The 27,644-nt window shown below is 46.2% G+C and overlaps 1 protein-coding gene across 1 annotated transcript; it reads right to left on the reverse strand.

Annotated features, from left to right (window-relative positions):
• Positions 1 to 2,976: 2,976 nt before the first annotated feature.
• On the reverse strand, positions 2,977 to 27,608 carry TUBD1 (tubulin delta 1). The gene is made up of 9 exons (XM_060259191.1): positions 27,353 to 27,608; positions 24,286 to 24,487; positions 21,367 to 21,514; positions 20,191 to 20,407; positions 16,608 to 16,839; positions 16,206 to 16,370; positions 10,875 to 11,015; positions 5,600 to 5,783; positions 2,977 to 3,532 (listed from the first exon to the last, which is right to left on the reverse strand). The coding sequence occupies exons 2-9, from the start codon at positions 24,455 to 24,457 to the stop codon at positions 3,430 to 3,432; spliced, it is 1,362 nt and encodes a 453-aa protein (XP_060115174.1). The 5' UTR covers positions 24,458 to 24,487; positions 27,353 to 27,608; the 3' UTR covers positions 2,977 to 3,429.
• Between the last annotated feature and the right edge of the window lie 36 nt (positions 27,609 to 27,644).

The following is a 27,644-nucleotide window of genomic DNA, read 5'->3' on the forward strand; positions in this document are numbered from 1 at the left end:
TGGCCACTGTGTGACACAGAGCGTTGGACTGGATAGGCCACTGGCCTAATCCGACAGGGCTTCTCTTATGTTCTTATGGCAGTCCATGGTATCTATAAACTCTCCTCCAACATCACATTTCAGAAGTGGTATTAGACCATTCTATCAAGCCTTTCACAGGAGGGGGGGGAAGAGAGATGTCTATATATTTCTGCTGTAGTTTTGCTATCTAAACACTTTCCTGAACAAGATTCAGGAGGAATGTGCTCTTGTTCAAGCTCGACTGACTGGTACAGGAGGCAACCAAATATGATGTGTCTTCCTTCTTACTAACACTGAATGAATTGGGGCCCAGATAATGGCACAGCAGCTGTGGGTGATGCCTTGGCTCCAGGGCTTTATTGGGGGGGGAAAGCCCAGCAGGAACTCATCTGCATATTCAGCCACCCCCCCATCACCATTGTTTCACACAGGGCTTTTTGTGGGGAAAGCCCAGCAGGAACTCATCTGCATATTAGGCCACACCCCGTCACCATTGTTTCACACAGGGCTTTTTTGTGGGAAAAGCCCAGCAGGAATCATTTGCATATTAGGCCACACCCCCTGATGCCAAGCCAGCAGGAGCTGTGTTCCTGTGCGTTCCTGCTAAAAAAAAAAAGCCCTGCTCGGCTGTGAAATTATGATGGTCCTTGACAGACTGGGGGCTGAATGGGAGACAGATTGCATCACTATTTGTGAATGGCTAACTAGTGTGAGAGTTGTACAGTTGATCAGACGTCAGGAAAAGTAGTATATATAGACTGGAGTCATTCTAAGGACAGGTTTATAGGAAGATATCAATTCTACAGTCAAGTTTATATGATTATTTTATAGGAGAAATTTTGTCCACCGATTGAAAGCGATTTCCTGCCAAAACACATTTGGTCAGTTTTATAATGATTAATGGACTGTTATTTTAACTGGTCAGCAAGGTTTTGTTAATATATTGCATTATGTATTTTTTATGGTATTTTAATTGGATTTATTAAATTTTTATCCTCCCTCGTTGGTTCAGTATGTCTTTTTCAACATTTGCTTATTTGAACTGATTCTGTAGGAGGCAATTTTGTGTGAAGCATACACAGAATACACTGTATGATGTGAGCAGAACCAGCTTTCATTATCTGTCACTGCTTAAAAAGTGCTGGTTGTGAATCCGGAGGCCAGCTTTCTCAAGGGCCTGCTGAGAGACTGGAACTTTAGCTGGAGAGGCTGAGTTATCTCCACTCTCTGAAGTTTAGATTGTAAGTTCTTTTGGGGGGTGGGGGAGAAAGCCAACATTGCTTTTGAATGTGCTACATATATTAATGGTGCTACATCATGTCTGTTACTCTCCTGCCTTGAAAACCCTATGGGGTTGCCATAAGTCAGGTGCACGAAGAAGTACTTCTTCAACCAAAGAGTCATTAACTTGTGGAATTCATTGCTGCAGGAAGTGGTAGGAGCCAGAAGCAGAGACAACCTCAAGAAAGGATTGGAGAAACAATTGGAGCAGAGGTCTTTTCAGTGGCTATTTGCCACAAGGTTTAGATGGAACACTCTGTCTAGGGTAGTAATGCTCTGTATTCTTAGTGTGTGGGGGGAAACAATGGGTAGGCTTCTGGAGTTCTGACCCCACTGGTGGACCTCCTGATGGCACCCGGGTTTTGGCCACTGTGAAACAGTGTGTTGGACTGGATGGGCCATTGGCCGGATCCAATATGGATTCTCATGTTCTTACGACTTGAGAGCACTTCTCGCTCTCACACACACACACATGCAATGTTTGTCAGGCTCTAAGTGCGGAATCAACGAAAATAACTCATGAAATTTCTTCTTATATGCTTGCTTCCCCCACCCACCGTGTCTAGCACATAGGGTTTTTCCCAATTGATGTCAGAAACGCAGCCTGTGCAAAGCAGGCCAATGGTGCCATCTGGTGGCCAAAAAAGCCCAATCTCCAGTGCTGAAGGCTGCGCTTGACTTGCCCAGCAGTCTTCCCCCCACTGCGCTTTGGAAGCTTCAGGTTTCTGTGCTTAAAACTTGAGAGTCTGTAAAAGAGGAGACTGGATTTATACTCACTACCCGAAGGAGTCTCAGAGGAGCTTACAATCACCTTTCCCTTTCCCTCTCCCTGTGATGTAAGTGGGGCAGAGAGCTCTCCAAGAACTGCTCTTGAGCAGATCAGCTCTGTGACTGACCCAAGGTCACCCAACTAGCTGCATGTGGAGGAAGAGTGGGGAATCAAACCTGATTCTTCAGATTAAGGATATGCCACCCTTAACCACTACGCCAAACTGACTCTCTGCTGTATGAGGGTCATGCAGGTAGGACCCCAGAGAAAGACAGGGTCCCATGAGAGTTAAGGAACCCATTGTGTGGATGAGGCAGGCTTTTGGGGCTTCCATGAGATGTCAGGGCTGCCAGCTACTGCTGCAGGACTGCTGTGGCCAAACATCTGGGAGCCTTCAGGGATGGGGGTAGAACCACAGCTGGCCACTGGAGTGCTGTTACGTTCAGGGTCTCTTACATCATATCCATCAACTTATTTAAAGAAAAAACATACCCTCAGCCTCTTTGGAAAGTACACTGGCCTTGTACTAGGTGACAGGCTACAAAACTCCCCAAGTGACACTCGGCAGTGACTTATCCCCAAACCACTGCTCAGGGGTAAAAATTACATAATCATTAACAATGCCCTGAGCAAGGATGGAATTGTAGCAGGAGCTCCTTTGCATATTAGGCCACACAGCCCTGATGTAGCCAATCCTCCAAGAGCTTACAAAAAAAGAGCCTTGTCAGCTCTTGGGGGATTGGCTACATCAGGGGTGTGTGGCCTAATATGCAAAGGAGCCCCTGCTAGAATTCCACCCCTGGCCCTGAGCAATCTGAAGAAAGAATGGGATACAAGTATAAGAAAAGTTAGGAGGATGCAAGGTGACATAATGCACAGGCAGCTGTTGAAACATGTGGAAGACATCGCTGGAAAAATAAATTTACTACACATAAAAATGCATAAAATCAGGACTGAACAAAGCATACCTGTGATCAAATGGGCATCTGAATAGCTTAAGACAATGCAGCTTAAATGCCTTAAGACAGCTGCTTCTGCCTTGGATCCCTGTTCCTAGATCCTCTTCAGCTTTTGAAACATGCAGAGTTAATTTCAAAAGGAAGAAACAGATGGAGCTACTTTCTGTGTAGAATGGGGCCCTGGAACTCCTTGTGCGTGTTGGAACTTCCCCACATATGTGGCAAGTATGGCAGAGTACCATCAATCATGGAAAAGTGGCCCGTGAGGCTCTTCCATCTAAGCTTCCCTTCAACATGCTCCTTGATTGGTTCTGATGTGGATTTCGAGCTCCTCCTCCATCTTTCTCCCTTTTTGGGCTATCAGACCTGCACAGCCCATCCATGCGCGTCCCACACTGGTCAAAGGCTGGTGTAGCTGGCGATAACCTGTTCCAGAGTGGCGAAACTGTCCAAAAAGTCTTCCTCTCCTATCCCAAACTTGGTGTACCGATGGACATAAGCCCTGGGCACAACGAAAAGAGGGGTCAGTAAACCATAGGAAGCTATACACCACAGTTATAGAATCATGGAGTTGGAAGGGACCTCCAGGGTCATCTAGTCCAACCCCCTGCACAATGCAGGAAACTCACAAATACTTCCCCCTAAATTCACAGGATCTTCATTGCTGTCAGATGGCCATCCAGCCTCTGTTTAAAAACCTCCAGCCTCTGTTTAAAACACCAGTCATGACTAAGTCATGTTGGAAGCAATAGGATCTTGGACAGCTGTGACTAATTTGTTCCACTGGATTCAGTTGATGGTAGAGGTGGTGGAAAGTGTCCTCAAATCAGGGCTTTTTTTTGTATCAGGAACTCCTTTGCATATTAGGCCACACCTCCTGATGTAGCCAATCCTCCAAGGCCTTGCAGCCGGCCCTGTAAGAAGAACCCTGTAAGCTCTTGGGAGGATTGGCTACTTCAGGGTTGTGTGGCCTAATATGCAAAGGAGTTCCTGCTACAAAAAAAAAAAGAAAAAAAGCCCTGCCTCAAGCCACATCTGACAGATGGTGATTCCTGAAGGCCTGATTATCAAATGCTAAGGAGCAGTCAGCAGGTGAGGTCTGTTTGCAGGTGATGCTGGGTTACGTGGACCATTGGTCTGATCTGGCCTGGCTACTCTTCGATTTTAAATGTAATAATAACACTGTGCCATCAAGTCATGACTAACTCATGGCAAGCTCCTCAGGGCTTTCAGGGCACTAGAGCAACAAAAATGGCTTGCTGTTATCTGCCTCTCCATAGCAACCCTGGAAGCAGCCTTCCTCAACAGTCTCCCATCCAAGTCCTAACCTGGGCTGACCCTGCTTCGGTTCCAAGGGCTGAAGAGATTGGGCCATCTAGATCTGAGCAGAATCAGTTGGGCCCAGCAATCGTTTCAGCAGGATCTGGGCCAAGAGTTCCATATTTTTGCTCCCTTTAGGTGCCTGAACATGTCAGTGGCTGTCCCACAGTGGTGGCTGCTCCCTGCGAAAGCCAGTTTGGTGTACTGGTTAAGTGCGCGAATTCTTAACTGGGAGAACCGGGTTTGATTCCCCACTCCTCCACTTGCAGCTGCTGGAATGGCCTTGGGTCAGCCAGAGCTCTCGTAGGAGTTGTCCTTGAAAGGGCAGCTTTTGGGAGAGCTCTCTCAGCCCCACCCACCTCACAGGGTGTCTGTTGTGGGGGAGGATGAGGTAAAGGAGATTGTGATCGCTCTGAGACTCTGAGATTTAAAGTATTGGCTGGGATACAAATCCAATATGTTCTTCTTCCTCCTCCACAGGCTTGCCAAAGCTGGAGTGTGAAACTTTTTTTCTTGAGGATCCCTTAAGAGGTTTGGGCTGCCTTTTTGATGACCAAGAGTTGGCAGATATGAAGATAATGTTTAACCCGCCAGTGACAAGGCTACCTAGTTGTCAGACAGAGGGTGCTCATTGAAACAAACCTATGAAACCTAGACTAGACCATGCTAGGCTGCAACTGTGTCCATGTCTGAGTGCCCCCTGTCTCTTGGTCCCAGGCAGGGTCGTCTTGAAAACCTGCTCCAAAGGAAGGGACTGTGTCCCCAAGCGCCAAGACTGCCCCTGCCTAGTTAGCAGGCAGCAGGGCTTTGGCCGTGTTTTTACTGGAGAATGTTTGAAACGACTGCAGTTCAGTTTTGTTTTTAACCCCTCCCCCCCTCATGTTACAGTGCACAAGAGGCCAACGATCCTGAAGACATTAGGGTTTGTAGAATCTTTCGGGCTCAAGTGCCGTGTTCTACTGGAGAAAGTTTTTCTTCCAGACGTTTCGTTCTCAGCTGCGGAGAACATCCTCAGTGGCGTTGCAGCCGGAGCAGGCGCTCTGACCTTCTTGGCTGCTGTGCTTTGAGTGAGGCCGGAGTGAAGACAGACACACTCCTTCCGACCCAGCTTCCCTTTGCCCTGCTTTTCACACATTGCCCATTTCCCCAACACCAGCACCTGTCCATGGCAGGATAAGCCCCGGCACGTACCGCAAAGTTCAAGGCAGAAAAGTGGCCCCAAACCCGCTCTCCCCTCCCCTTCACTTACTTGGAAGCGAACATTTTCCAAGCCTTTGACACTACACCGTCGATGGGCTTCAGTAAAAACTGGCTGTTGCTGACCAAAGACGCAGACTTCTCATACTTGTTAAAGGTTCTCGGAGTCTTCCAGGTAGTCAAGGCCTCCGGAGCACTTAGCCATGAGGTGTACAAGGCAGGGTCTCTGAAACCTCCTGAAACATCAAGCGCTGCACCCTAAGGTTTATTTAGTATGCACCCCCCTCCCATCTTCCTCAAAAGAGCTCATGATATTCGCTTTAACCTCTAACCCCACCCAATTTTATTTCCACAGCAATGAACTGCCAAGAATGCTTCTTGCCATGAGAACATCCATTCTGAATTAACCTGATGTAACCATGATGATTGGCTTTGTTGCTTTGCTTAAAGCAGGGGTGTCAAATACGCAGCCCGGCGGCTGAATCAGGCCCCCGGAGGGCTCCTATCAGACCCCCGAGCAACTGGCTGACATCTGCTTCCTTCTCATAAGAGAAGCCATGTTGGATCAGGCCAATGGTCCATCCAGTCCAACACTCTATGTCACACAGTGGCCAAAAAAAAAAAGGTCACAAGTAGGACTAGAAGCCCTTCCACTTTGCCCCCCCACCCAAGCACCAAGAATACAGAGCATCACTGCCCCAGACAGTTCCAATAAAATGCTGTGGGTAATAGCCACTGATGGACCTCTGCTCCATATTTTTATCCAATCCCCTCTTGAAGCTGGCTATGCTTGTGGCCGCCACCACCTCCTGTGGCAATGAATTCCACATGTTAATCACCCTTTGGGTGGAGAAGTACTTCCTTTTATCCGTTCTAACCCGACTGCTCAGCCATTTCATTGAACGCCCACGAGTTCTTGTATTGTGAGAAAGGGAGAAAAGTACTTCTTTCTCTACTTTCTCCAGCCCATGTATAATTTTGTAAACCTCTATCATGTCACCACGCAGTCGACATTTCTCCAAGCTAAAGAGCCCCAAGCGTTTTAACCTTTCTTCATAGGGAAAGTGTTCCAAACCTTTAATCATTCTAGTTGCCCTTTTCTGAACTTTTTCCAATGCTATAATATCCTTTTTGAGGTGCGGTGACCAGAATTGTACACAGTATTCCAAATGAGACCACACCATCGATTTATACAGGGGCATTATGATACTGGCTGATTTGTTTCAATTCCCTTCCTAATAATTCCCAGCATGGCATTGGCCTTTTTTTATTGCAATCACACACTGTCTTGACATTTTCAGTGAGATATCTACAACGACCCCAAGATCTCTCTCTTGGTCACTCTCTGCCGGTTCACACCCCATCAACTTGTATTTGTAGCTGGGATTCTTGGCCCCAATGTGCATTACTTTGCACTTGGCCACACTGAACCTCATCTGCCACACTGACACCCACTCACCCAGCCTCAACAGATCCCTTTGGAGTGCCTCACAATCCTCTCTGGTTCTTACCACTCTAAACAATTTAGTGTCATCTGCAAACTTAGCCACTACACTGCTTACTCCCAACTCCAAATCATTAATGAACAAGTTAAAGCCCAGTAATGAGCCCTGCCACACCCCACGGCTTACTGTCTTCCACTGCGAAGACTGCCCATTTATACTCACTCTCTGTTTCCTATTAATTAGCCAGTTTTTGATCCACAAGAGTACTTGTCCTTTTACTCCATGATTCTCAAGCTTACTAAGGAGCCTTTGATGAGGAACTTTATCAAAAGCTTTCTGGAAGTCAAGGTAAACAACATCTATTGGTTCCCCTTTGTCCACATACTTGTTCACCCCCTCAAAGAAATGTAACAGGTTAGTGAGGCAAGATCTTCCCTTACAGAACCCATACTGAGTCTTTCTCAATAACTTGTGTTCATCAATGTGCCTACTCATTCTGTCCTTGATAATGGTTTCTCCCTCTCTCTTGCTTCCTTCTGCATCACAGCTTGCTTTGCCAGGCTTGCTCAATCACACAGGAGCTACAGAACAAAACCTCTATTTTCTCCATTGGCTGAGGCTCGTCCCTTGGGGAGGAAGGGGGGAGGAATAGCTTGCTTTGCCAGGCTCTCTCAATTGCACAGCAGAGCTACTGAGCCAAGCCTCTCTTCCTTCTATTGGCTGAGGCGTCTCCCCCTCATGATTCCCTGGGGAAGGAAGGAAAGAGCCAGAGCTTCCTTTGCCCAGTTCCCTGGATCCCATGGGAGAAATACAAAGAAAGCATCTTTAAGATCAATTAGTGCTAACGTTTTAAGCATGTTTTAATTTTTTTAAAATATATATTTGTGTTTGTCTGTGTTCTTTATAAAATCTATATCCCTGCTACCTAATCTTAAATAGATTCACACATGGCCTGGCCCGACATGGCTTGGCCCAACCAGACATGGTCTGACCCAACAAGGTCTCATTTATGTCAGATCCGGCCCTCCTAACAAATGAGTTTGACACCCCTGGTTTAGAGGGCGTGCTAATCTAATGTGTAATGTCTGTAACGGTGCACAAGTAACTTTCCACTCTGGGGATTTGGTACAAGGAGCTACCAAGGTCAAACCCAGAAACTTTTGCTGCCTTAAACTGAAATCAGGCCCTGGTTTTTCAAGATCAGCGTTGTCTACTCAGGCTAGTATTAACATGCGGAATTCACTGATTAGTGAATCTAGATTAACATGTAGAATTCACTGCCACAGGACGTGGTGGTGGCTACAAGCATAGCCAGCTTCAAGAGGGGTTTGGATAAAAATATGGAGCAGAGGTCCACTAGTGGCTATTAGCCACAGCATATTATTGGAACTGTCTGGGGCAGTGATGCTCTGTATTCTTGGTGCTTGGATGGGGGCGGGGCAAAGTGATAGGGCTTCTAGCCCCACGTGTGAACCTCCTTTCTTTTTTGGTCACTGTGTGACACAGAGTGTTGGACTGGATGGGCCATTGGCCCGATCCAACATGGCTTCTCTTATGTTCTTAGTAGCAGCTCTGCAGGGTCTCAGGCAGAGGTCCTTCACTTCACCTACTGCCTGGTCCTTTTAACTGGAAATGCTGGGGATTGAACCTGGGAACTTCTACATGACAAGCAGATGTTCAACCACTGAGCCGTGGCCTCTCTCCAATCTGAAAGAGGGAGTTGTCTACCAGGTAGTGATCTGAACCAGAGTCTCCCCCGTACATTGCAGTACAGTGACTCTCAGATTAGAGAGGCACGAGGGGCAGCAGTTTCCTGCGCTGGGATGTACAAGAGGAGTTCATCCAATATCAACATCCCTGACCTGGCCGTGCCTTCAGCTGTGCTTTCACCCACTCACACGAAGATGCCTTGTAGTGAATCAGGCCATTGGTCAACTCAAGTCAACACCGCAGCAGCTCTCTGGGGTCTCAGGCAGAGGTCTTTCACATCACTTATGACCCGATTCTTCATTGGAGATGCCTTCTGGGACCTTCTGCATGCCAAGCAGATGCTCTTCCACTTAGCCATGGCCCAGCTGCAAGCTGTGTAGGCGGACCAGGCTCACTGACTGCGGCAGCACAATGGAGAAACAGAACAGAAAAACAACTGTGCAATATCAATCCACTGATAAAGCAACACATACCAAAGACTCTTCTATTGTCTCAATAAACATGTATTGTTTAGAATTCCACGTTTAGAATTTAGAATATCATGAACAATTCAGCAAAAGGTCCAGTGATACCCAGTGATCAGTATAAGTGCCCAAATAATGGAAGGACCCCAACAGTCCTCAAAAAGGCATGCTCAGCAATGCTTTGCTTCTATATAATTGCACCCAATGTTCAAAGTATAAATAAGATGGAGTCCTCCTCAAGTGTAAGATGGACTCCATCTTATTTATACTTTGAACATTAATACAGAAGCAATGTTACAGAAACAAAGCATTGCTGAGCACGCCTTTTTGAGGACTGTTGGGGTCCTTCCACTATTGGGACACTTATACTGATCATTCTTGGTGCTTGGATGGGGGGGGGGGTATCGCTGGACCTTTGCTAAGTTGTTCATGATATATGTTTATTGAGACAATAGAAGAGTTTTTGGTATACACTGCTTTATTAGTGGATTGATATAGCAGTTGTTTTTCTGTTCTTTCTTTCTTTCTTTTTTTAAAGCAACCTCCCACTGGCTCTCACCCAAAGCTGCGGCCGAGCTGGGAGGGAGTCTACTCTTTGAAAGAAGGATGCCGAGCATTGTGGGAGAAGGCCATCTCCTTCATAGCCCGCTTCTTAGTTTCCCAGAGGCCAGGTTCCGATGAAGTGAATGTGCCAAATTCTCATCCCATGATGGACAGCTAGCCTATTCCGGACTGCCTTTCCATCACTAGGATAGAACGAAGATTCACAAGTCCTGCAGTTTTTCTTTACACCATTTTTTTGGCATAATTCAGGCAGCACTGGGCTCTTTTTCTAGCAGGACCTCCTCTGCATATTAGGCCATGCCTCCTGATGTAGTCAATCCTCCTGGAACTTACAGTAGGCCCTGTACTAAGAGCCCTCTAAGCTCTTGGAGGACTGGCTACATCAGGGAGGCGTGGCCTAATCTGCCGAGGAGCTCCTGCTAGAGAAAGAGCCCTGCTGGCAGGCAATGCTTAAGTTCCTGCACCTTTCCATATTTTTGCTTACAAAAATCTATGCTAGCCTTCTGAGACAAAGCCTCTTAATCTTTGTTCCTTTAGCCATTCCCTGAAACCCCACACCTGTGCAGGCTTCTTCACTGCATAGAATTCACCACTAAATGGCAGCAGAACTCTAGAACAGCCTCTAGCTGTTGTCTCTCTGTTCCCACAGTGCTTAAGGACAAGCTTGAGAAATCCCACGTGCCAGGGCACCATGGTTCCTAGGAATTTCATTGCGGTGCTTAGAATTTTCAGCAGTTGTTTATTGTAGTGCCTCTTGGTGATTCTCAATAGAAGTACCAAGCTTATTTAGGTGAACGATACAGATTAGTGTTTTTATTGTGATGACAACCAGCATTGCCCCGCATTTATATGCTACAGTGCTTCTGATAAAGGAAACTCTGAAGAGTTTAGGGCCGCGACTGAAAAATAAATCTTGGTTCTCAAATATTTCAGGTGGTTTGTAAAGCTGAAGAAAATTTGTCAAGGTCAGGAAACATGGCCTGATTTTGGCATGCATAATTAAGCAGCTTGCCACAACCTCAAGTCTTGGAAAATGCGTGACCAGGCAATTTCAAACCAGCTGTAGGCGAATTTGATAAGAAAGAAAGCTACCGAGACAGAAAAATCTCCTGTGCCCCTCCTTCCCTCCAATGCAATTCCTCACCTAAATCTGCAGCCTGTACGTCTTTTCCTCGCAGGGTAATCAGGTTCGCAATGGAAGTGTTGAAATGTGCTGTCCTGTTTGGGGACTGTTTCTGGGATGAAGGCAGCCCAAGGAGTGGTGGCCGCACCTGCCAATCAATGCCTGTAAATGCAAAAAGGAGAGGGGACATCAAGCGCTTGGAGCCCCGGCACTGCATCGATCGACTGTTCCTCTGGGGAGCACCAGGAGTGGGCTTAGTGGTTCTTGGGCTTTGAGTAAAAGGATGGCTCTCCCATTCAGGACCAAATTAACAATTAGGCCAAGTAGGTACTGGCCTATGGGCCCCCACGTCTTTAGGGGCCCCAGGCCAGCTCCCCGCCCCTGCTTGCAGCCCTTCCAGCCTGCATGCACAGCCAACAACTGAGCTACTCTATGCCCGACTTGCCTGGTGCAGCTGCTGCTGGCATCGCCAAGTTTGGCTCTCTCTGCCTCTCCCCCGCAGATTAGAAAAAGCGGCTTTTAAGAAGGTGCCTGCAGGTTGAAGCGGGGGCCATGGGAGGTGGGGCGGGTGCTCAGACTCTGAGATAATTTGCAAGGGAGCCCCCCGAGATTTCAACTGCCTAGAGGCCTCCACAGGGTTTAATCTGGCACTGCTCCCATTACCCCCCTCATTCTGGGGAGTAGTCGTTTTCTTTTTTCTAGTTCAGGCGGTTGGGGGGGGGGTTAAAAGGAGGTGTGGGAGCTCCATCTCTTTTTTTTTCTTCCTGGTTCTACATACTTTTATTCAGTTTAGAACTGGACAAATCACAAGTGTACAAAATGGGAGACTCATGCTATCGAAGCAGAGGATTGTGGTTGACCAAAAAGTGTTCAGTGGAAGAAAAAGTGTAAGCCAACTGGGCAGGGATGGGGGGGAAGAAGATACACAACTTAACTGAATGACTGGATTGCAGGGAATAGATCCTGCATGTGGCGCCCTGACCCAAAGTCAGCTTGCTAGATTGTGAGTTTTTTAATTCCTTTTTAAAGATTTGGGTGAAAGTTCTAAATTAGTGGAGGAGGAAGGCGCTGCCTTAGTCAGCTGTCCATGCTCCAAGCATTCAAAATGCCCTCCAAAGGGTTCGAAATGCTGTGCTGTACCCCACACCCCCATAAACCTCCAACCCTCAGCCTTTTTGGTCACAAACCCTCCCCCAAAAGTAGGACTCTGTGCTAAGGATGCTGTGGGGATGGGGGGGGGGCACGAAATAAGAAGGGCAGTGGAGGGGAAGGAGCCCCACCCCTGACTTCTGGCCAGGGTTCCAGAATCACTAAGAGCACCTCCGACCCTTAAGAAGGTACTGACATCTGGGACCATTCACATTTTCTGTTCTAGAGCTCCCTGGTAGATTGAAGATGTATTAAATAAATGATTGTACCGCTTGAAATGAAGCAACGGTAAGCATCGTGACCTCTCCACACTGCTACTACGCATGATTTCGCTATCAGCAAAAGCAGTGGGAGGAGTCACCCACGGCAGGATGTCCTCCCCCTCCGAGCTAGATGCTGAGATTCCCATTTAGCATCTGATAAGAAACCAGCTCTGTCCTGTGTAGGTGTATCTGAAAGCTTCAAAGCTGCAAGCATGGCGATAACTTTGAGAAGTTACTTTTATAGGCAAACTGGAATAAGGGCTGTTTATCTCATTTCATATGCTAAACCCATATTCCACTGTATTCTAATGTATTCTTTTTTTTTTTGTATTGGCAAACTGGAATATTTATAATGTCGTGCTACATGTTAAAAAGTATATTGGGTGGACAGAAGCACCTGAGGAAAAAGATGTTTGCAGTTTAATCCAGCCTTGAGAAGAAACAGAGGAATTAACAGACTCCACATTTACTGCCGTTCTCACCATCATTCTCCAGTTCCAAAGTGTTTATTACCTTTTGCTGTTTATGCAACTTACATTATCCAGAACAAACTGTGATTCCTTTAATTTGTTAATTTCACTATTTTGCCACTGGATTCTAACTTTGTACTATTTTGCATGCTTAACCCTGCCACAAGCTATGTGTAGCACTGCTCACTGTACCCCATTTCATTGTCTGATGAAGTGTGCTTCTAGCACACGGAAGCTTACATCCTCCATTAAACTTTGCTGGTCTTAAAGGAGCTGCTGGACTCCAACTTTGTTCTATTGCTTCAGACCAACACGGCTGCCCACCTGGATCGATCTACTTTTTAAAAAATGTTTCACTAGCATCTACCTTAAGCCACACTGGGGCCCAAGTGCAAGACTTTTAGTCATCAGCAGGTATTTAAACTACGGGGGAGGGGGGCTGTACTCTCCCTCCCTCCCCCGATTTCCTAGCAGGGGTAACACTTCCTCTGGGCTGTCAGGCCCTCTGGGATTTCTCCCTCCCCCGATTTCCTAGCAGGGGTAACACTTCCTCTGGGCTGTCAGGCCCTCTGGGATTTCTCCCTCCCCTGATTTCCTAGCAGGGGTAACACTTCCTCTGGGCTGTCAGGCCCTCTGGGATTTCTCCCTCCCCCGATTTCCTAGCAGGCGTAACACTTCCTCTGGGCTGTCAGGCCCTCTGGGATTTCTCCCTCCCCCGATTTCCTAGCAGGGGTAACACTTCCTCTGGGCTGTCAGGCCCTCTGGGATTTCTCCCTCCCCTGATTTCCTAGCAGGGGTAACACTTCCTCTGGGCTGTCAGGCCCTCTGGGATTTCTCCCTCCCCTGATTTCCTAGCAGGGGTAACACTTCCTCTGGGCTGTCAGGCCCTCTGGGATTTCTCCCTCCCCTGATTTCCTAGCAGGGGTAACACTTCCTCTGGGCTGTCAGGCCCTCTGGGATTTCTCCCTCCCCTGATTTCCTAGCAGGGGTAACACTTCCTCTGGGCTGTCAGGCCCTCTGGGATTTCTCCCTCCCCTGATTTCCTAGCAGGGGTAACACTTCCTCTGGGCTGTCAGGCCCTCTGGGATTTCTCCCTCCCTCGATTGCCTAGCAGGGGTAACACTTCCTCTGGGCTGTCAGGCCCTCTGGGATTTCTCCCTCCCCTGATTTCCTAGCAGGAGTAACACTTCCTCTGGGCTGTCAGGCCCTCTGGGATTTCTCCCTCCCCTGATTTCCTAGCAGGCGTAACACTTCCTCTGGGCTGTCAGGCCCTCTGGGATTTCTCAGAAGGGGCAATCCCCCCGCCCCCCAGGTAGCATCATGAAGCTGCTCAGGCTGCCAAGTTCTCAAGTTTGGCCAGGCCTGCTTGTCTTTGTAGCAACTTAACAAGTTCCTAAGCAGCACAGAGCTGGTTTTGTTTGTTTGTGTAAAGATAAGAGGGGGAGGGGGCCTTCAGAAACAATGGGGAAAGAGAAACAGCATGGAAGGGGGAAGGGAAAGATCCATCCATCTAGCAATCAGGAGGCCACCGTGGTCGGACTGAAACATGTCTCTCCTGTAGTCTGCAATACGAACTCTGATGTCAGCATGGCTAGGTTCAAGCCCAATAACATCTTAGGGATCAAGGAGATTTTGAGGGTATCAGCTTTCACAAGCCTAAGTTCCCTTTGTTGGTATCTTATACTCCAAAAGTCATGTCGGCAGTGTTCCCTCTAAGCTGAGTTAGCATGAGCTAGTTCACAGATTTTTAGCCTCCAGCTCACACACTTTTGTCTTGGCTCGGGAAAAATGGCCCCAGAACAAACTAATTTCTGCAGTAGCTCACAACTTTAATGCCAGTAGGTCACAAAATAGAATTTTTGCTCACAAAACTCTGCAGCTTAGAGGGAACACTGCTTGTCGGCATCTAAGGTGCCACTGGACTTGAACAGCTTGTTCTACTGCAGGCCCACAAGGCTGCCTTCTGAAACTATCTGAGTAATGGATCAAGAGAATTATGGTTTGCCTTTGAAGGGAAACTAATGATTGCATTACTACTCTGTCCTGGTGGTCCTGCCTTAGAGAAAGCAATGGTCTCACCTCCATTTTATCTTTAGCTATAGGTGTGGGGAAGTGTTACCAAACACCCCCTTCCTACCTAGATGTGCGTTCTCTGCCCTGATTCCATCCTGGGTAAATTTTGCCTTGACAGCCATGGTAGAAGCTAGCAGCGCCTTGCTTTGGAGAAGATGCAATTGTTAAAAGTCTAAGAAAGGGGAGGCCAGAGTTCAAATCTCCACTTAGCCACAAAGCACATTATGTGACCTTGGGCCAATCACACACTCAGCCTAAGTTCTGAGGAAAAGAGAGAAGGGGAAGAAATATGTCCTTCCACACACAAATATTGACTCAAATTGTCTCAGTGAAGGTGTTCATGACACCTTTCCTCCAATACTCCTTCTAAGCTATGGAGTCTTGTGAGCTGCTGGCATTAAAGTTGTGAGCTAGTGTATAAATTTGTTTGCTCTGGAGCCGTTTTTCCTGAGTTGAGACAAAAATGTGTGAGCCAGAGACTAAAAAACTGTGAGCTAACTCACACTAACTCAGCTTAGAGGGAACACTGCTTTCCTCTCCTTTTACAGAGTCCTCTTTCTTTGACTGAGATTCCAACCTCATGATTAACGGATGGTGGCATATGATTTTGGGAAATAGAAATGATTTCATATGGATTGTTAAATATGGGCCTGAATTAGGTCCAGCCCCATGTCTTCCTCCACCTGGGAAACAGACATCTACGCCCCAGTCATCAAGCACTCTGCATGGTTCCTTTTTGCTTTCAGCCTGCTCGTCCCATTGGCTATTCGGAATTATTGTGCAAAATACAGGCAAATTTCCATAATCTGTATAATGAATTTGGGTTTCTGAATCTAGCTTTCCTTGGCAAAATATTTAGTTTCTTTTACCACACAGAGACAAGACCCGACAATAATACTGAAAGCCTCTGTGGATCAATTTCAGTAGGGGTCAGAGACAACCCCTTCAAGGTCAATCAGGCCCACTGTATCTCTGGTTGTGTAGGCCAGGGGTCCCCAATGCGGTTTCCACCAAATGTTTTTAGAAAGTGGGAGGGGCTTTAGCCCAGCAAAGTTTCTGATTGGCTGTACAAATTTTTCAAAATGTTGCTTTGGCAGCAGCTGTTACCACAGTGCAAGGATCTTCAGGGTGTGACTGAAGGTAAACTGCAGCAGCCATTTTGTAGCTGGCTCTGCCTCTTGCGGCAGCCATTTTGTGGCTGTGCCCACTGCCATGTGCGAGAACTCCAAAGGTGCCTGCAGGCTCAAAAAGGTTAGGGACCCCCACTGCAGGTAAAGGAAGCAGAGGCGCTTATGTGACAAACCAGTCACTGAGGGAGGGGAGCAGCTGCAATAAGAGACTGGGTCCATCTCTCTCCACTCTCTCAAAGTGGCTTTTCAATGAGCTGAGGGTTCTACCTTCTTCCATTTTGGCATTAGCAATCAGCATCTGTCTCAGGTGTTTCAAGAGTCCGGGCCAGGCAAAAGTGCTGAAGGCAAGAGAGTTTTCAGACATCTGTGGAATGTTCCGAAGACCCAACATTTTAAACTCGGGATGAGGAACAAGAGCTTCCATCAGGTCCCCTGAGAAAGAGGAAACAAAAAATGAAATGAAGCTTACCTTTTTCTTACGCATCTGTTTGTGGTCACCCCAGATTACCTTTTGCCTCTCTCTCTGCAGTCTCTCCACAGATACTTTAAGGCTTGGGGGGCGAAGGAAGACACAGGCAAAGGCCAAGTAAGAGGATCACTGTCCGCACATGAGAATTACAGTATCAAAACAGGTGAGATATTATGGCATCGCTAATGCCAGACACCCACCTAGGGGACTTCTGCTATACTGAAAGGCACGGTCAGAGGAATAAGCTGGCTGGAAGATGCTTCCTAGCTGATGCGCAATGACTTGGTTAACATCCTGGAAAGAGATCTGCTTGATGTTCATGAGCTGCGCACAGATCTTGTGGATGGCGTCGTTCTCGTGAACAAGGAGTGCATCTGAGGTCTGGTACAGGTGCGAGAGGGTCAGGACGGAGTTGTAGTTTTGAACGATAACCTAGAAAGGTACAGAAAATTATTCTAGGGCAACTTCTTTTGTGTACTGCAGTCTTACCACAAGGAGATAATCAGTTTGCAGGAAGGCAGCATGATTCAGCAGAGTACTCTGCATGCTAGACTTAATCCCTTGTGTCTCTAGTGAAAAATAAATCTCAGGTTCTTTGACTGGGAAGAATCCCTGCCGGAGACTTTGGAGACCTGCTGCCAGTGACCACTATTCAGCAGCCTGACTCATGATAAGCTCCTTGCATTTTGAATTATCTGTAACCAACGGAAACTTTTGTGCCATGATGCAGAGAGTGATACTTAAGGTGCCAATCAAACGTTAGCCTTTTCATTCCCGCCCCCCTTCCAGCAAGTTCAAAGGTGGTTTGCCCTGCAACACAGCACTGTTGAAAGAACAACTCTAAACTCTTCATGGGCACATGCAATTGGGCTTTCGTTTAGTTTGTTCTTTTGCAAGTGATGCTGCCTTTATCTTGCATCAGACCGTCAGTCTCTTTAGTCCAGCACTATGTATTCAGCCTGACAACTGCTTTCCAAAGCTAGAGAGACTTCTTCTCATGGAGATACCGGGGCTGAACCTGGAGACCTTTTATAGAGAAGTGGATGCTGTCACTAATATTATGATGTCTAATTTACTCTGAGACAGATCATCTAGCCAGCTATGGTCTGTTCTGACTGGAAGCTGCTTTCACTGATGGCTGCAGGAAGTGGCAAAACAGGGCAGTTGTTCAGACCCCGGGTCCAAAAGAGGAGCCCCACTAGTGAGGAATGTAGAGAGCAGTGTTCCCTCTAAGCTGAGTGAGCGTGAGCTAGCTCACAGATTTTTAGCCTCCAGCTCACATATTTTTGTCTTAGCTCAGGAAGGAGGACCCCAGAGCACACTAATTTATGCAGGAGCTCACTGCTTTAATGCCAACAGCTCACAAAGTAGAATTTTTGCTCACAAGGCTCTTCAGCTTAGAGGGAGGAGAGCTGTCCAGAAGATAATCCTGTTTCTGGGCAACCTGGTTATGGAGGTGGAAGAGGAACCTCCCTTTATCTCTTTCTGATACAACTATTTGCGTAGCCCTTCGCTTCTTACATGAGGGTCTCCTAGGAGGCCTTCAAAAAACCAGAAGCCAGTTTTTGCTGTCCCTCCAAAATCTTTCCAAACTCTGTCACCCAAGATCTTCTTTACTGGAGGAACCAAGGTCTGAACCTTGGGACTCTTTATATGCAAAGCATGTGGTCCGGCATGAAGCTATAGGCTCTGCCTATCATACATAGCAGCTGCACAGCAATGCAATCATAATGCAAAAAAAAAAAAAAAGAGGGTCTCAAGCAATACATAGCTCTGCCCTTCTATCAAGTCAGCTAGCAATATTCAGCATTTGGAGACACACCCAAGGTATTCTACCAAATCAAGGTGTAGTTTTTTTCACAGCAGAGAACAAACACCAGTTCACGCGTGCATGTACATAATTTGATTTCCCCATGATAACTGCCTGGCAACTGAATTCATGAACTAACTTACTGGGGGAAATCCTGCATTTGGAAGTTCTCTCTCTGGCATTAGAGTTCTCTGGCAGGGGTGTTGAACTCATTTGTTATGAGGGCCAGAACGGACTTAAACTAGACCTTGTCGGGCTGGGCCATGTCAGGCTGGGCCATGTGTGTACGGTCACCTCAAGATTGGACTACTGTAATGCCCTCTACTTGGGGCTACCTCTGTGCCGGACTCGGAAGCTGCAGCTAGTGCAGAATGCGGCGGCCAGGCTGCTACTGGGGCTCCCGAAATGGGAGCACATACAGCCGGGGCTGCGCGGACTGCACTGGCTGCCGGTTATCTACCGAGTCCAGTACAAAGTGTTGGTTATTACCTTTAAAGCCCTATATGGCCGAGGACCTGCCTACCTAAGGGACCGTCTCTCCCCGTATGAACCCCAGAGGGCACTGAGGTCAGCAAGTAAAAACAAAATGACCATCCCTGGGCCGAGAGAGGCCAGGCTCCAAAGCACCAGGGTGCGAGCCTTTTCAGTTGCGGCACCTGCACTGTGGAACCAGCTCCCGGAGGAGGTGCGGGCCCTGCGGAACCTCGACCAGTTCCGCAGGGCCTGCAAGACTGCCCTTTTTAGATGCGCCTATAGTGATACGGACTGCTGAGTTGCAATGAATGAAGAACCGCCATCTTTAACACCATTTAAACTGGCAGCATCAGCGCCAGAACAGCCATTACTGCCAGATATATATATATAATGTAAATTAAGTGTTTTAACTGAATTAACGGGTTTTTATATTTTTAATTTTAAATGTTAATCTAATGTTTTACTATTTATGTTAATATACTATTCACTGTTAGCCGCCCTGAGCCGCTTTGCGGGGAGGGCGGGGTAGAAATAAAATTTATTATTATTATTATTATTATTATTATTTAAGATTAGGTAGCAGAAATATAAACTTTTTAAAGGACACAAACATGACTAAAAAAATGAAACATGCTTAAAACATTAGCCCTTGTTGGCCTTGAAAGTGTTTTCTTTGTATTTCTCCCATGGGTTCCAGGGAACTGGGCAAAGGAAGCTCTGGCTCTTTCTCTCCCTCCCTATGGGACCAGAGGGGGAGGAGCCCCAACCAATGGAGAAAATCAAGATTTTGCTCTGTAGCTCCTGTGTGATTGAGCAAGCTTTGCAAAGCAAGCTGAGATGCAGAAGGAACAAGAGAGAGGGAGAAGGAAGAAGAAGATGAAGAAGATATTGGATTTATATCCCGCCCTCCACTCCGAAGAGTCTCAGAGCGGCTCACAGTCTCCTTTACCTTCCTCCCTCACAACAGACACCCTGTGAGGTGGGTGGGGGCTGAGAGGGCTCTCACAGCAGCTGCCCTTTCAAGGACAACCTCTGCCAGAGCCACGGCTGACCCAAGGCCATTCCAGCAGGTGCAAGTGGAGGAGTGGGGAATCAAACCCAGTTCTCCCAGATAAGAGTCCGCGCACTTAACCACTACACCAAACTGGAAGAAAGCAGACAAGAGCCCTCCAAGGGCCTGATTCGGCCCCCGGGCCACATGTCTGACAGATCTGTCATGTCTGACAGATTTCTAGCCGCATGCTTCGCCAGAAATGCAAGGAAGTTGCCATCACTAGGTATTGGAGCCATCCAGTGATGGATATGTGTGTGTGTGTGAAACAAGGCAAAAACACATGGAAGTGTTTTTGTTTTACAAAACAATAGTTCTCTAACAATGTTTTAAAATCTTCATTTTGATTGTTAGGGTCTGGTGATCCACACTAATATAAATGAGGAAGGCGAAGGGGCAAACAAAGGATACCCTACAGGAAAAAGTTTGCAACTTCAAAGGTATTCACCTCCCCCAGGCTGTAGGGCCAGACGACATGGTTCAGCAGAAACGAAGTTGGGTAAGCGTCCCTTAAGCTTCTGGTCACAAAGGCTCCCAGGCCCGACCCTGTCCCACCAGCCATGCTCAAGAGCGTCAGAAATCCACTCAGCCGGTCACATTTCTCTGCCTCCTTCTGTACCAGATCCATGATTGCTTCTTTGTGTTTGGGCCCGTGAATGCAATAACTGTGTGCACATTTGGGGTGGGGGGGAATGACAGGAGGCAATTCAATTACAGCACAAGAGAAACAAACAAAAGATCTACTTAGTGCATAAGCTAGTACAGACAGGCAACAATCACTCTGCCTTTCAGGGTGAAATAACTGATAGGATTTGAAGGGGTTTTTTAAAATGACTTTTGACACCCCTGCGTTAACCTCCTAATTAACAGCCTTAAGCGGCAGACTCCCAAATAAACTAAGTATTAGAAAGCAGGGGGGGGGGGAGCAGCTTACAAAACATTTTAATTAAATGAAGTTACCTTATTCATTCTAACAAATAGCATAATTTGCTTATGAAAGCATAAGTTGTCTTATGCTTTAAAAAAATCCCTTTTTTCTTTCAAAGCTGTCAAAAAAGGAATGTCAAAACCATCAGCTGACAAACTGGGAAGAGAACATTTTAATACGTGAGTGCTGAGGCAGGATATAAACCCAATACCATCTTCTTCTGAGAGGTTAAAGGGTACAGTTGGCAATATTGTCAGGCTATTTTGGTTCTGTTATGATGCAGTAAAGAAGACTTCAACAGTGTTCAAGATGGCCTCTCCTTACAGCTTTGTGTGATAGCGTATTTGTTTACTAAATTAGCTCATGCTTTGTTTGGTATCTCAGAAAAGAACCCACGCTGAGGTTTTGATAAAGGTGAGCTTGCTTATTTTGTGACTTTATCAGCACATCCAAAAGCCTCTGCAGCCACAGGATGGAATGCTGAACTGCTGAAAAAATAAAGCATCTCCAAAATACAATTTGCCTGTATGCATAATAGTTCAAACCATGGCTTAGCTTCTATAAACAGAGTTTAGTCTGTCTGCATGGCGTCTGAACATATTCAACTGCAAACCATATTGAGGATCTCTGTACCTGAATTAGTGGGGTATAAGTCAGAAACAATTCCTCTGCCACCCATGAAACAGTCATGCATACCCATTTGCCCAGTTGTTTCCTGAACCTTGCTTTTGACAGAAGTGTGATTGATGGTCATATTTCCAGCTGCCAGATTTCAAGGCCACTGATAAAGTCTGTCCAATCACTTTTGGTTCCATGTCAACAAGAACTGCCCGAGCAACTAGAACTGACGAAGAAGGAAACAAAAGTCAAACACATATTTTGGTTTTGGTTTGTTTTAAACAGCAAGGAAATGAGAAAGATGATTAAGGGGGGAAAAGACACACTGTCACTATGCTTTCAACATGCTCCCCGAGTTCAAAATAAAGACAGTCAACAGTCACAGGATTTTTGCAGAGCTAGCATCATCGAACACACTGACTTCAAAGTTGGCTCCTCCTGTATTCATATGCATCAAACACAAGCATTGGTATGTCAAATGTTGCAAAAAAGCTGGATTGTATGAAAAATAAAAAAGTGAAAATATAAAATATCTAAAACTACATCTGTAAAAAAAAACCCCTCTCAGTAAAAACTGTCAATTGGAAACCTGAGTATAAAGGAAAATCTGAGCCTGCTGCCCCCCCGCCGCCACCCCGAAGACAAACCTTCTCTACTGTGGAAATATGCTGTGCAAGTTCAGAGCTTGTTCCCCACTCCCTTGCAAGAAGCGGCCTTAGCAGTGGACATTAAATGAAATTGCTGAGCAATCCGGTCAGAACTGATAAAAGGAAGTACTTCTTCACCCAAAGGGTGATTAACACGTGGAATTCACTGCCATAGGAGGTGACGGTGGCTACAAGCATAGACAGCTTCAAGAGGGGATTGGATAAACATATGGAGCAGAGGTCCCATAAGTGTCTATTAGGCACAGCGTATTGTTGGAACTCTGTCTGGGGCAGTGATGCTATGTATTCTTGGTGCTTGGGGGGGGGGGCACAGTGGGAGGGCTTCTAGCCCCACTGGTGGACCTCCTGATGGCACTTGGTTTTTATGGCCACTGTGTGACACAGAGTGTTGGACTGGATGGGCCACTGGCTTGATCCAACATGGCTTCTCTTATGTTCTTATGTTGCTGAGAAGTCTTGTGAAGCGAAAAGTCTATGAAGGCATCTTTGAATACCAGATGTCCTGTTTTAAGACAGACTTCCATACAGATGAACTATGGTGCATTCATCTTGATGCATCCTTCCAAGGCAACTACTTTTCAGCACAACACATATTTTATTTTATTTTTTAAAAACTGATCTATTGCATTTGACCCAAGCATCTTCCTGCAAGGTTACATGTCTGTTGCTGGAGCCCTCACTTCTGACAACCAGACATGCTGCATTTTGAACATGAAAAAAAAAATGCAATTCTTCCTTTCACCTTTTCCAGATAGCACATCAGTTGCTATTGTGATTGCTAGGTGGAAAGCAGTTGCTACAAGGACACTTATTTGATATGCTTGCAACGTAACTGATAAGTAACACAATTACTGATAAGTAACACAATAAGTAACACACCAAGCTATGACTCATCACTAGACTTTCAAAATCAAGAATACTATGTCAGCACAGATCTATCCTTTGCCACACAATGCCACCAAACATTTTGCTCCACTCTGAACCCCTATGGGGAATGGGCAGAATATAAATAAACAGATAATAAATAATAATAATAATAATTGCCATCGGGTAGGGTTGCTAACCTCCAGCTGGTAGGTGGAGATTTGCTATTACAAACTGATCTTTAGGTATCGTGGAGTGAGATGGATAAACTAACAAGAATTCTAAGAGACTATGATTTAGAAGTGTTTAAAAGGGATTGGAAGAAATTTAGAGGTTATGTAGAGAAAGAATGGAACGTAAAAAGACATTGGACAATTTTTTAATAATGAGTATTAGAAAAAGGTAGAATATGAATTTAGATTGTTACAGACTGTTACAGATTGTTACAATCTAAGAGCCAGTTTGGTGTAGTGGTTTGGTGTAGTGGTTAAGTGTGCGGACTCTTATCTGGGAGAACCGGGTTTGATTCCCCACTCCTTCACATGCACCTGCTGGAATGGCCTTGGGTTAGCCATAGCCCTGGCAGAGGTTGTCCTTGAAAGGGCAGCTGCTGTGAGAGCCCTCTCCAGCCCCACCCACCTCACAGGGTGTCTGTTGTGGGGGAGGAAGGTAAAGGAGATTGTGAGCCGCTCTGAGACTCTTTGGAGTGGAGGGCGGGATATAAATCCAATATCTTCTCCTACAGTTAAAGGTACCTTTATAAGTGAACTTGAAGTATATAACTTCGGCGGGAGTCTAGAAATGGAGGGAGGGGGGACTAGAAAATATCATATGGGTTAGGAATAGAGATCATATAAATGGATATTGTTACCATATGCTATTAATAGAAATGGTTTAAAATCAGAACAAACTGATCTTTAGGTGACAGAGATCAGTTCACCTGGAGAAAATGGTCACTTTGGAATCTGGACTCTGTGGCATTGCACCCCACTGAATTCCCTGCCCCCACAATCTCCAGGTATTTCCCAACCTGGAGCTGGCAACCCTACCATTGGCTAAGGGGAATTTTTACATTCAGAGCCAGCAAACCTCTGAATACAGGTGCTAGAAAACTACAGCAGTAGAAGATCTTTGCTTCTACGCCCTGTTTGTTAACCCTCCAGGGCAAGCTGTTGGCCACTGTATGAAATAGGATTATTCCCTTATTTATGAGATTTGTATAGCACCTCTCCAGACCTGCCCCCCCCCCAGAGAATCAAAACAACAAAATGAGTCAGTAAAACAAACCGCACAATAAAGCGAGTCAATAGCCGATGCTGGGTTAGATGGACCACTGGTCTGATCCAGCAGGGTTCTTCTCATGGACTTCATGCAGAACTCTTTGCATCAAACCACTGAATGCCTCTAACCACTGAATTGTTGTCTTGAGGAGTGTGGATTGGAAAGAACAAACATGTTATCATACCTCCTGTTTTCTCCTCATTGAAAAAGCGCTCTTTGGAGGCTGTCTGATAGGCATCGTTTTCCTTTCTGGAACACAGTCCATGAGTGCTGTGGAGATCTGTGGAGATTGCCTGGAATACCTCACGGCCAACCTGGTTACCGCACTGTCCAAGCTGTATTGTGATGATTGACATGTTTGTCTTAATCTTGTTCTAACTTTGTTCCTAAACAAGAATCATAGAATCACAGAGTTGGAAGGGATCTCCAGGGTCATCTAGTCCAACCCCCTGCACAACGCAGGAAACTCACATATACCGCCCCCTAAATTTACAGGATCTTTATTGCTGTCAGATGGCCATCTAGCCTCTGCTAAAAAACCTTCAAGGAAGGAGATCCCACCACCTCCCAAGGAAGCCCGTTCCACTGAGGAAATGCTCTAATGGTCAGGAAATTCTTCCTAATGTTGAGCCAGAACCTCTTTTGATTTAATTTCAACCTACTGGTTCTGGTCCTACCTTTTAGGGCCACAGAAAACAATTCCACACCATCTTCTAGATGACAGACCTTCAAGTACTTGAAGATGGTGCCCACCTCTTTCTCCTCCTAAGAAGAATTAGGTTGCCTGTGTGCAGGTCTCATTGAATTCAAACAGGCTTGCAAATTATTAGTTCCTATTTTTTATCTTTGCTCTCCTGCCTACAGGGCCCTATCTGATCACCAGGGCTTTTTTTCTGGGGGAACGCGGTGGAACAGAGTTCCAGAACCTTTTTGTCAAAACAAAATTCTCAAAAAAATGTTCAGAAGTTCATGAGGGGACACCTTTGTGTTATTCCTTCATCTCCCTTGAGAGTTCCAGCACCTGCTTTTCCAGAAAAAAGCCCTACTGATTACAAACTTTTGTAGTTTCCATCCATGCAGTATTGACCTAATAGAATAATTTCGAAAATATCAGTAAACATGCTATGCAACCATTTTAGCATTTTAGTGTTTTAAGAACAGCAGTTCATGTTAATACAAGCGTGCATATGTTTAGTATCTTAATTACTAATTACTATTAACAGTTACTGATGAAACAAACACGAATTTGAGCAGACTTCGGAGGATGGTGGAAGACAGGAGGACCTGGCGTGACTTGGTCCATGGGGTCGCAAAGAGTCGGACTCGACTGTGCGACTGAACAACAAAATTAAGTAAACATTAACAAGAACTAGCATGCTGTAGTTTCAGTGGAAAGGCAGATTATACATAATAATAATAACAACAACTGCGAAAATAACGGTTAGAGTAGGAGTGTGTCAAACTCATTTGGCATGAAGGCCAGATCTGACACAAACGGGACTTTGTGGGGCCAAGCCTTGAGTGTCATAAAATGTAATGCTAGGTAGCAGAGATATAAACTTTATAAAGGAGGGACAGTGGCTCAGTGGTAGAGCATCTGCTTGGGAAGCAGAAGGTCCCAGGTTCAATCCCTGGCATCTCCAAAAAAGGGTCCAGGCAAAAAGGTGTGAAAAACCTCAGCTTGAGACCCTGGAGAGCCGCTGCCAGTCTGAGAAGACAAGACTGACTTGGATGGACCAAAGGTCTGATTCAGTATAAGGCAGCTTCATATGTTCAGATAAACACAAATATATTATTTTTTTAAGACCCAAGGCAATCATTTTAACTATGATTAATATGTGTGAAAGAGCCGCAGGGGTGGCTCTTTCACACATATTGTGTGGCTCTCAAAGCCCCCACTATCCTGTCATATCACTTCTCCAAGCCAGACAGCAGCTTGGAAAATTCATTTAAAGTTGCTTTCTTTCCACCTCTCCCTCCCTCTTCCAATCTGCTTTCCTTCCTTCCCTCAAACATCTGATGTTCATACCTTGGGGTTCTCAAACATTTGATGTTTATTCTACGTGGCTCTTAACATTAAACAAGTTTGGCCACCCCTAATCTAGCATATGATGTTTTAATAATATTCCACACACAGTATTAAATACATTGCAACAGTATCTAATACAGAATTAGTAAAATGCAGAAAACAAAAGCCTAGTGGCCCTTAAAAGATGATACATCTGTTTCAGTATGAACCTTCATGGGGCTGAAATGCTTATGCCCAGAATTACTTTGTTGGTCTTCAAGATGCTTCTGGAGTCAAACTTTGTTGTACTTTGTCAGACAGACCTGTGCTGTTCATCTTTAACGTGCCACTAGATTTTTTTTTATTTTGCTACAAGATATTAACATTTGGAATTACTAATGTGTGCGTGGCTGCCTTAACAGCGTGCATAGGTTTGAGTCTGTAACACCTTTAAGACTAAAAATGTTTTATTCTGGGTAGAAGCCTTTGTGTGCACGCACTTCTTCATTTTACCTCATAAAGCTCATACCCAGAATTAAACTGCGTTGGCCTTAAACCGGACTCAAACTTAATTCTGTTGCTCCTAGGGTTGCCAGTCCCAGGTGGGGGCAGGGGATCCCCTGGTTTGGATGGGCTTCAGGGTCATCAGAAAGCGGGGGGGGGGGGGGGGGGAATGTCTGCTGGACACTCCATTGAACATATGAAGCTGCCTTATACTGAATCAGACCCTTGGTCCATCAAAGTCAGTATTGTCTTCTCAGACTGGCAGCGGCTCTCCAGGGTCTCAAGCTGAGGTTTTTCACATCTATTTGCCTGGACCCTTTTTAGTTGGAGATGTCGGGGATTGAACTTGGGACCTTCTGCTTCCCAAGCAGATGCTCTACCACTGAGCCACCGTCCCTCCCCTTATTCCCTATAGAGACCAATTCCCATAGGGCATAATGGAAAATTGATCCATGGGTATCTGGGGCTCGGGGGGGGGGGGGCTGTTGTTTGAGATAGAGGCACCAAATTTTCAGCACAGCGTCTGATGCCTCTCCCCAAAGTACCTTGCCAGTTTCAAAAAGATTGCACCAGGGGGTCCAATTCTATGAGCCCCAAAAGAAGGTACCCCTATCCTTCATTATTTCCAATGGAGGGAAGGCATTTAAAAGGTGCGTGGTCCCTTTCAATGAGATGGCCAAAACCCTCAGCCCCCCACCTCAATTACCCCTCAGGAAACCAACCGCCCCTCCACAAATACCTCTTCCCTTCCAGGCGCATGCGCACATTCTCCCACGGCCCTCTCCGTCTATGAACTGCGCGAGTTCAGGCGGGAAAAAAATTTCAGGGCCTAACACGCATCTGACGTCACGCGCCGGCCGGAGAAGGGAGGTGCAACGAGCTCCATTTTGACGCATGCTCAGGAGCGGGAAGGATTTTTTAAAAGGCGATGACAGGCAGCCCAACAGAAGCTCGGGCGCGTTTTAATTAAAGCGCGTCGGCCGCGAGGCGAAAGGGCAGCTGGGAAGACGGGCGGGGCGGGTGCGCCTCGC

The sequence above is a fragment of the Heteronotia binoei genome, chromosome 18, assembly GCF_032191835.1.
Source record: "Heteronotia binoei isolate CCM8104 ecotype False Entrance Well chromosome 18, APGP_CSIRO_Hbin_v1, whole genome shotgun sequence".
NCBI classification, from domain to species: domain Eukaryota; kingdom Metazoa; phylum Chordata; class Lepidosauria; order Squamata; family Gekkonidae; genus Heteronotia; species Heteronotia binoei.